Source organism: Amblyomma mixtum, chromosome 1, assembly GCF_055824585.1.
Source record: "Amblyomma mixtum isolate Tamu chromosome 1, ASM5582458v1, whole genome shotgun sequence".
Taxonomy (NCBI): domain Eukaryota; kingdom Metazoa; phylum Arthropoda; class Arachnida; order Ixodida; family Ixodidae; genus Amblyomma; species Amblyomma mixtum.
Genome location: NC_143012.1, coordinates 215,867,930 through 215,878,316, shown reverse-complemented (window position 1 = coordinate 215,878,316; position 10,387 = coordinate 215,867,930). Strand labels below are relative to the sequence as shown.

The window sequence follows — 10,387 nt, the reverse complement described above, 5'->3', positions numbered from 1 at the left end:
GGCATCGCGCTGAACGGGTGGTGGCGTTCCTCCCTTCCTGTACGGTGCGGTTCGGGTGTCCACCGAGATGACATTAGGCCCGTAAACATTTCATGCTTACTCTACTCTCGGTTACGGGAGAGGCAGAGACTTTTTTTTTATATTTACGAGTTTGATAACATTCAGCTTCGTATATAGGTGCAATAGAACCGATGTATCATAAAGTAGGGGCCTGATAAAAGTTTCAACGTGAAAACATTTTTTGTCTCATGAGTGGTGTGTACAGGACCGGTCGGCAGAATGCGTCTGCACGAAAATGACCGGTCAAAAAGTGAAACTCGCCGGCACTGCGGTTCGAACCCAGCTCCTCTACGTGCCAGCGCGCACGCAACGCATACGCCACGAAGGGTCGTTGTCTCAAGCAGAGGGACACGAGGTGAACGCATTGTGGTCTGTACGACGGTAACGTGTGTTGGGGATGTGTACTGATGTAAGACAACGATGACTTGCAAAAAAAATTGCTTGCATTCAAACGCTGTTTTCGAATTTCTCAAATGCAGCACACTGCAGTGATCTCCAATTTTTAAGCTAATAACTGTCTCCCTTGTGTATACTGTATATAAAGTTTCGTAATAGGCATTTTGTTTTTCAGTGCAAGATGGTGTCGGCAGCCTAAAAAGGCAATTAGACTGCTAGAAGACAGTACGGCGCTGAGTGCTCAAATTTTCATTAATGGCATCAGAGCGATCCAAAGAGGCACGTAGAGAGATTAGAAGCTTTGCTTTTTTAAAACGCCTTATCAAGCCTCTGAGGATTTGTTCTCTTCAATAAAATGTCCGCTTAATAGTCAGTTCTGCGCTGTCTTCTAGCACTCTTGTCGCCTTTTAACAGTGCCGCCACAATTGCGACACTGCTAAATTCTCTGGGTATAGCATTGTGGGTTTTTTTGCGCAAAAGACACGACACAAAGAAACGAGGTAGACAGGACAAGCGCTTTACATACTCGCAAGTTATATCTCTGGGTATAGCTCGTTTCAAGGGGGCCCCTCGACCTGCATCCTGGTGCATAAAGCATACACCGCGATTCAGGTCGATCTTGATCTGGAGACTGAGCAGGAATACACCATGGTGAGGGTTCTGCCTCTCAGGCGCCGCGACCCGTCAATACATGTGCTTAATGTGTATTGCCCCCCGCATAAGCCGCGTGTTACTTTCAGCGAAATTTTCTATCGTGCTCTCAAATCGGCTGACAATGAACCCCTGGTGATCATTGGGGATTTCAACGCACCCAGTCTACACTGGGGCTATCACTTCGAGAAATCCAGGGGACGCAAGCTGGCGGAGCTCATCTCCACCCTTCGTCTTACGTTGCTCACGGATCCGTCTTGCCCCACACGTGTGGGCAACTCGGTCACCCGTGACACGTGTCCTGACTTATCTCTGGTTAGGAACACTACAAACGCCACATGGGAGAACCTGGGGGATACCCTGGGCAGCGACCACTGCCTTCTCCGCATCACGCTTTTGGCGAAAGCAGCCCGTAAAAAATGGGGCCAGGTGAAAATAACCAATTGGCACCAATTTCGAACTCAGCACGTCCCTCCGGTACTATTCTCCGATGGCTATGCGGAGTGGGCAACACAGGTCACCAACATACAGAAACAACACACGCAAACACTTCACACCACCGACGAGATCCCCGCAGTGGACAATCACCTCCTGCATCTGTGGGAGGCGCGCCGGAGCTTAACAAAACGATGGAAGAAACACAAGAATAATCGCAAGCTTAGAGCTCGCATTGCACAACTTACGGAGCAGGCTGCGGCATATGCCGCCCAGCTCACAGACACCAATTGGATAGAACGCTGCAACTCGGCAGCGCGTCAGATGAGCTCGAAGGGGACTTGGCGTCTCTTGCGCAGCCTCATCGACCCTTCTCAAACGAAAGGGGAGACGCAAAAACAGCTCCGGCGGGCTCTGCACGGGTACCAAGGTACGATGGCGCAACTGGCGGACACTTTGTGCGACAGGTATCTCTGCCGCACAAATGACCCGGTTGGGCCCGAGTACACGTACTCCGGCAAGCCAAATCAGGATTTAGACGCCCCTTTTGAGTTGCATGACCTTAAGGCGGCCCTGGCTAAAATGCGCCGAGGTGGGGCACCGGGTCGGGATCGCATAACAGTGAAACTGTTGGCGAACCTCTCCGACTCTGCATACCTCCATTTCCTACAATACATAAATCAGATCTGGGATGGGTGTCCGCTCCCACTCGAATGGAAAACATCGCTTGTAACGTTCATTCCCAAAGCAGGTAAAGCCGTGACTACGGACAACTTGAGACCCATCTCATTAACCTCGTGTGTGGGAAAGCTCATGGAGACAATGGTTCGGGATCGCCTCTCTCCATACATGGAGGGTAAGGGCCTCTTTGCAGACACTATGTTCGGGTTCCGCCCGCACATGTCTGCACAGGATGTCCTACTCCAACTACACAGGGACATAATACGACCCACAGCCATGCAACAAAACGATAAGGCCATTCTCGTCCTCGATCTTAAGGGGGCGTTTGACAATGTTAAACATGGCACCATACTCTCTAACTTGAACGCCACTAACTGCGGGGCGAAGGTCTTCGCCTATGTCAGACACTTCCTCTCTGCGCGTCAGGCACTCCTACGGATCGAGGACGAGGAATGCGGCCCGTACTCTATGGGTGCACGAGGTACACCACAGGGGGCGGTGTTATCACCGCTCCTTTTCAACATCGCCATGATGCACCTGCCCGGCCGACTGGCTCAGGTGGATGGCATAAAACACGCACTCTACGCAGACGACATTACAATCTGGACCTCCGAGGGGAGCCTTGGGGAGATGGAGGACCGCCTTCAGCAGGCCGCCTCCATAGTCGAAGCATATGCTGCCGACTGTGGTCTCCAATGTGCTCCCGCCAAATCAGAGCTTCTACACGTCAGGACAAACAACAAGGACAACACGTCTCTACACATATCTCTGTCGGGCGGTCCCATCAGAGAAGTGGCGGAGCTCCGGATCCTGGGTCTGTTCATCAATAACAAACTTAGGCCGGACTCTACTATAGCGAAACTCAAGAGCATAGGTGAACAGGTAAGGCGCATGATCCGCCGTGTTTCCAACAAACGGGGTGGTCTGCGGGGCAGGGACGCGCTACGGCTCGCCTATGCCTTCGTGACCAGCCGGATCCTCTACGCCGTGCCGTACCTACGCACCACCAAACAACAAGACGAGCGCATTGACGCCATCATCAGGAAGGCAACAAAGCGAGCACTGGACCTCCCGGTGGCTACCTCCAACGCCAAACTGAAGGCGTTGGGAGTGGTAAACTCCTATCAGGAGTTGCGGGAGGCCCACCTCGTGAACCAATATACGCGGCTATCGCAGACGGTGCCTGGGCGCCGCCTGCTAAACCGCTTACACATCCAACACACATGCATACCAGAGGGGACGGAGAACATCCCGGTGCTGTGGCGCCACATGCTCTTGGTCGCTCCGCTCCCGCGTAACATGGACATGGCTTCACATGAAGGCAGACGACAAGCGCGGGTTCGCACGCTTGAGAGGCAATATGGTTATAAAGAGGGCGTCTATTACGTGGACATCACAGGGCCGTCGCCCGCGGGATTCTTCACGGCTGCCGTAGTCCACCAGGGAATGAATGTCGATGGGCTATCTTTTCGAGCCCCAAATTCAACACGAGCGGAGGAAGTCGCAATAGCTCTCGCTGCCGCCGATCCAAAATCGAAAACGGTAATCACAGACTCTCGCCGGGCCTGTGAACATTATCTTGCAGGCGAAATATCACCTCTTGCCTCGCAAATTCTAAGACGCGCTCTCGCCGATCCAACTCGCACAAAAGTGATCTGGGCTCCTGGCCACCAGGGTCTACGAGGCAATGAGGCCGCTGATGCGGCCGCCCGAGCGGTCACACACCGGGCTCCTCATCCTAGCTCTCATGGCTCAGAAGCTCATAAACCGCTTCTGCGGTTCCGCGAAATCCTAATTTATTATTGCGACAGCCACCGTCTCTACCCGGCACCCGCCAAGGGGCTGAGTAAGGCGGAGGAGCGAACTCTGCGGCGCCTGCAGACAGGAACCCTTCTCTGTCCTGCAATAGCAAAACACTTCGATCCGAACACAGATGGGCGCTGCCCGCACTGTGGAGAGATCTGCGATATCTTTCACATGGTGTGGGCATGTACTCAGAATCCTCACCTTCCCCCCTCCCCCACCCCCACCCGAGAGGCATGGGAGACTGCCCTCCTCAACTGCTCCACACTGGAGTCCCAAAGGGCTCTGGTCAAGCGGGCGCGAGACGGGGCCTCGTCATGCGGTGTCCCGGACTAAGGATACCGACCATGCAGCAGGGTTTTTTTTTTACCCTCAAGCTCTCTTTGATTAAAGTTTTTCACCACCACCACCAGAAATGGACACAACTGTTTGGGTGTCCCCCTGTTAACCTTTAATGAAAACAACAAAGAAAGAAAAATGAAAGTTCAGCCATCCTTCAGTTTTCCTGGCAGGCTTCCACGTCCTCAGTCGGCGTCTGTCTCACATTGAAGGGACTCATGTCAACTTTCAGAACTGTGTGGAGGTTAGATTCTTGATTGGTTTTGAAGGCCTCCAGTTTGTCGAGCTCACTGCTTGTCACCGATGCATGGTACTTCTGCAGCGCAGCTTCAAAGTCTTGCAAGGTCGCCTCTGGTTCCAAGAGAGCCTCTTTTGGAACCTCCTTCCAGGACAACTGTATGGCCCCGGGTGTATCTGGAGCGCATGGGGTGAGAACGTCGCCAGTCTTCGACGCCCCACTGGACCTCTTGTAGCCTTCCACTCTGACGAAGTGCGTTGCCGACTTCAGCTTCTTCTTCAAGCTAATCCTAGTTTCCCTCTGGAGCAGAGTAAGGTCTTCACAAGTGTAGCCCTCCGTCTTTTTCACCAGGCAGCACACGTCCGCATCGGACAGCTGGTGGCGAATCTCCTTGAGCCCGCTGACCAACATGAGCTCTCGCGTCTCGTCTGAGGGCAGCGGTACGTAGACCCACTTGCGGAAAACACGAGCGAGTGCCGGGTCCACCGCCCACGGTGACTTTGTGGCCGCGATGACCGTTACCTTCTGCTTGAACAGTATCCCTTCCAGGAGGCTCAGGAAATCGGCTTTCACTCGGTACAGGAAGCCCGAGTTCTCGCCGCTCACCGCCGTTCCGCTGAGGGCGTCCAGTTCGTCCAGAAAGAGGACACTAGGCGCGTGGTTCAGGACCATCTCGAAGAGGGTCCTCACGGTGAGGTTCTCGTTTCCCACGAGGCACTTGGAAGCGAAGTGCTGGCACATGACGTAGAAAAAGGTCGCGTCGTTGAATTCGGTGGCCAGAGCCTTGCCTACGTGCGACTTCCCGCATCCCGTGGGGCCGTACAGCATCAGGCTGGAGAGAGGCTTGGCGTTCTCGAAGAGCGTGGGGTGCTTGACGGGGTACACGACGTTAAGCATAAGGGCTCGCTTGAGCACCTCGAGACCGAAGACGTCGCTCCAGCGCACCTGCCCCTCGCCCAGGATAACCACGCTGCTGGTGTGGAATGCCTTGTGCTCCTCGTGACCGTGGGGCCTGCAGCGCCACACTCGTGAGATTTAACACCTGCGATGGCACCTGTTTAGGCGTCACATACGAATGAGGTTAGCGCCTAAATAAATGTATCTCAAAATACGTTAATTCGTTATCTCCTTTTGGTTTACGAATGCAAGAAATGGCTGACGCTACTGGGCCTATGTGAATTTGTGGATAGAGCTGGACTACTGCCCTGCACACGATTTATTTAGCGATAAGAGTTTCAACATGGTATTAGCCCTAATACTTTCAAGTTAAATGGTGTTATGTGCCTTCCGATAAGTTGGGATATGAAGTGAGCTCTGGTCATTACGGATAACGGAGAAGTGGGTGATTTTTTTTGTCACCATCCTTGCAAAGATGTCTTTGTCTTGCAATTTTTGTATATTAGGAAGAACTGCCCCCGCAAGTGACAATTAAGGCTGCGGTTGTACTTTTCTGATGGCTGTCATATTACAAGTGCGTCTTGACGCTTTCCTACAGCCTCCGTCGCGATGCTTGCAAACGACCTTACACCGGGAAGGGGCTGAGGCTGCTGCCGCTGCCGGGCGCCGGGCTCGAGCTGGCCGTCGAGAACTCGCTGTCGGCGCGGGCGCCCAGGAACCGGATGAACTCGTGCGTGCGTTGCAGGTAGCCGCTGCTCTCAGCGCGGATCTCCCTGGCGGCCACGAAGTAGAGGAAGAGCGCCTGCTTGTACAGCCGGAAGGCCTCGGACAGGTTGGAAGCCTCCTCTTCGGCAGCCGCACGACGGCTGTGCTCCACCGCAAGGCGGACGGCTTCCTCGGCGTTCATCGGTGCGAATCCTCGGATGCGTCGCGGGCACCCGGACGGCTAGGGAAAGGGGGACTCTGTGAATAAGGCGAAACAGTCGGGGCTATAGTCGGTTGCTGTTGTTCAATCGCGCAGTCGTGTCCTACTCTACGAGCCCTCATGGAATTTATTATAAAGGTAGTCTTTTACTAAGGTGGCGCTTTTGGACTATAGTCGGGTGCTAGTCAAGAAAAAAGCGGCTTTTCCCCGTCAAAGGAGCTCCTTCCAGCCAATGGAATTGGCCAATTCTCGTGAACCTGCTAGCCTGACAATGCAGGAAAGGAACTATCCTTGACAATGCAAAAAGGGGAGGGGGGGGGGGGGGGGTACTATCTCCTTCCATCTGCCACGCCACTGTCTGCATTGTCACGTTAGCAGGCTCATGAGAATCGTCTGACGCCATTGGTTGAAAGAGGGTCCATCGACGAAGAAATGATTGTATGATTGTATTAAGGAATACTTTGAAACGTTTCTGAACACATGTTTTGGAGGCCAGAGTTGGCCATCTTCCGTCTTCGTTTCTCACTCCACATGTCAATGCTGATTTCTTGTCTTTTAAACCTGATTGCTGGCTTTGTACTATTGTGTTGTTAACTTGCATCTTTGTTGTCTATAAATCCACTCTTGTAACAGTCCCAAAAAGGGACTCAGTATGTTCAAATAAAATAAATAAAAAAGCCGCTTTTATCTTGGTGTGTATCCGACACCAAGTCATGTATGGCATATCGACTAGATACAGTGCGGGAGAAATAGGATACAAGTGAGAGACGTGGGCAACGCCAGTCCGTATCTCATTGCATCCTGTTCCTCCCCTCGCTGTATGTCATCGCCTTGCTCAGGTTCTCAGGTTAGCGTTGGTTGCTGCCACGACAATGTCAGTCCACCGAAGCCTGTGTTCCTCATTTTTTTCTTGCCTGCCATCTCTCCCAACATCAAGGCCTTTTCTAATGAGTTCTGCCCTCTAATTAGGTGGCCAAAGTAATGGAGTTTCAGCTGCGGGATTGGAGCTTCTAAACCAAAGACAGGGCAGGGAAGGATTTTCATTAGGATGAATTAGTTTGGTCTCCTTGCAGTCCAGGGACTCTCATGAGTCTTCTTCGGCAGCAGGAGTGGCGGCATTGCTCTAGAAATTAGACATGCACTTCTTGCAGAAGTAAAAAATCATAGCTGTTCGCTGTCTCCATTCGTTTAGATACACATCGGCATCGTCATATATAATCTGCGTAGCTTCAGCATTTCCTGCCTAGGCATGCACGGTGCTCAAAGCATAAGCTGAGAGCTGATGTAATGGGGCGTTTAGCTTTATGCGCTGGTTGAACAACAGAGTAGAAGCAGCAATCTAACGACAAGTGCAACAAAGAACCAGAGCTCTAATTCTAAACTAAAATTCATGTAAAAAACAGATTACGTAACGGCGCGACGTACTTATCCAACACAGAAAAGAGGACATTTTTATTATTGAGCATTTCTTATGACGTACAGTGGTGAGCAGCCTTGTCTAGAGCGCTTGAGCAGTGCGCACTTGGTAACAAAAACCGAAATTAGAGCGCAGCCCCTCATTACAGGGCAAAGTTTTCGTGCCTGCTTTGTTTACGAGGCTATCTGGCGCTACTTCCGTGCAAGCGTTGCAGCTGGACCCTAGAGGCTGCCACAAAATCTGAATTTGTTTGCAAGGAAGTGCACCGCCCGAGCGCTCTAGACAAGGCTGCTCACCACTGTACAGTCGATTCTCCATAGTTTGATCTCAAACGGAACCGGGATCCAGTTCGGAGTGTGAGGAAGTTCGAACTTAAGGGCACCTTTCATTAGTACACTTGATCTCGCGCGATAAAACCAGCTGCTCGAAAGAAGCGAATTTGAATGGATATGAGCCCAACGTACATCCCTTTTGCCATGCGGTGATTTTTTTAACGCTGGCAAATTTATATTTTAAAAACTGCGTGAGATACATCGGTGCAGTCTGTTGATCTGGATTGTACAGCCACGTGGGTAATATATACCTCATATTTATCATTAATTACATTATTAATTACCTTAACTGAACTAATAAACTTTATTATACTTCATTTTATGGGACAAGGTTATTTTGCGAAATTAACGGCCGTGAACATAGAAAATGAGCCCTGTTTTGAAAATATCTTAATCGGCAATGTGCTTCGAAATACCGAGAGTCAAAAATACGCATTAAAAGCTTGTTGAGCTGGCTTTTTCGCATAACAACTTATAAAATGGCGCCGCTGCACGGAGTATCGTCCTGAAGAGCAATTTAACTTCTTCTACGTCACCACATACACCAACTGCGTCTGTATCTGATGCATAGAAAGTGCAAAAGACGCAATTTTATAAATATGAAACCCAAAAAAAGCCAACTCAACGAACTTTAAAATGGATATTTTAGAAGTTCGATACTGCCAACCACATTGCCGATTATGAAAATTTAAAAACAGGGCTCACCTTCGATGTTGACGGCTATCAATATTGCTATATAACTTTGCTTCCTAAAATCAGAAATTAAAAGTTTATTGGTTAATTTAGGTTTTTCGTCGTCAATTATTGATCATATACGGCACATATTGCCCACCTGGTTGAAAAATCCAGCTCAACAAACCGCACCGACGTACATCTCACAGTCTTAAAAATGAAATCTGTAAAGGTTAAAAAATAGGCCTGTATATTCAGCGCTCTCGTAGTAAAAACTAAACACATTTCTTACGGTGCCTATGAAAATCGTTCAGTTTTAACGACGCCAAGAAACAGCTCAGGAGGCTTACGGACAACTAACGCTATTCGGTATGTTGCAGAAGAACTCGACTTCAGTTTCGGATTCGGCTTTTTTTATTGTCAGCCATATAAGGAAGTATCTTTAAAATGCTTATGAAACATGTCAACACACAGCGATCACGGCGAGCATGGCGTCTAAGGGCCGTTTCACATGCTGCGACTAGAACGAAAATAGTCGGCCTAGTCGGTGACGCCGCAGTGCGATTTTCGCAGTGCTTTCACATGCAACGCGTACCCAGCGAATTCGGTCGGAGGGACACGCAAGGTTGCTCGATGTTCGCATAGGCAACCCACGATTAAACGCGACAGGAACGCTGCAGGGAATGTGTTGATGATGTTATGACCAGCGTGTTTTAGATGCAAGGCAATATTTCGTATGTTTTGATTAGAATAAACAGTTTTGCTTACGCCGCGGGAAGAGCTCCCACGTGACCCCACGCCGAGACGGCGCGTGACGTGACGTCACGCGCCGTCTCGGCGCTGCCCATTGGTCAGTCGCAGAGCGAACACACCGACGCTGCGACTGAATTCCAACCGGACGGAACTTGGTCGCAGGCCGTCTGCGGCTAAACCGACGGCCCTCCCCAGTCGCAGACCGACAGAATTCGCAGCTTCGCAGGCGAGAATCGCATGCATGTGAAACGGCCCTAAGGAGGCGTACTCATGTAGCACCCACCCTGCTCAGCAACGATAGTGTTCTCGCAATTCCGTAACATTCACATTTGTTTTTCTAGATGCAAGAGACAGCGTTGCTAGAAAAGATGACTTCAATTCGCCCGATTTCCGTTTGGACAGAGATGACTGCTCCACTCAGTTCGGACTATCGACAGGTGCCCGTCTATATAACTTTCGTTTTCCCCGTTAACGACGAGATTCGCTCTTTCTCGAGCCTCTATGAAGTTACCGGGCACGTTGTGATCGATTCCGTGCCACCATCAGGGAAGCGGATAGAGTTTTCTACTAGACAGATCTGAGTCCACCTTGGCACTGCACAGCGGAATAGCCCCAAAACGCTACCCGCGGGCAATTTTATTTTTACTTAGAGAGAATTTTAATATGAAGAGCTCTAACTTTCGGAACTGTTTCTGACGTAGTAACGCATACAATGTGCACTCTAGATTCGTGATTCTCATAGTTTTGGTTTGAATATAATTAATGTTTTTGTGAATTTAGTGCGTCTT

At 50.5% G+C, this 10,387-nt stretch overlaps 2 protein-coding genes across 2 annotated transcripts; one reads left to right on the top strand and one right to left on the bottom strand.

Annotated features, from left to right (window-relative positions):
- Window positions 1-2,710: 2,710 nt before the first annotated feature.
- Window positions 2,711-4,419, top strand: LOC149370805 (uncharacterized). The gene has a single exon (XM_089584140.1). The coding sequence runs from the start codon at window positions 2,752-2,754 to the stop codon at window positions 4,360-4,362; it is 1,611 nt and encodes a 536-aa protein (XP_089440266.1). The 5' UTR covers window positions 2,711-2,751; the 3' UTR covers window positions 4,363-4,419.
- A 103-nt stretch (window positions 4,420-4,522) lies between these two features.
- LOC149370804 (vacuolar protein sorting-associated protein 4-like) lies at window positions 4,523-6,407 on the bottom strand. The gene is made up of 2 exons (XM_089584129.1): window positions 6,130-6,407; window positions 4,523-5,615 (listed from the first exon to the last, which is right to left on the bottom strand). Exons 1-2 carry the CDS (start codon window positions 6,405-6,407, stop codon window positions 4,523-4,525), a joined length of 1,371 nt encoding a protein of 456 aa, XP_089440255.1.
- Window positions 6,408-10,387: the final 3,980 nt, after the last annotated feature.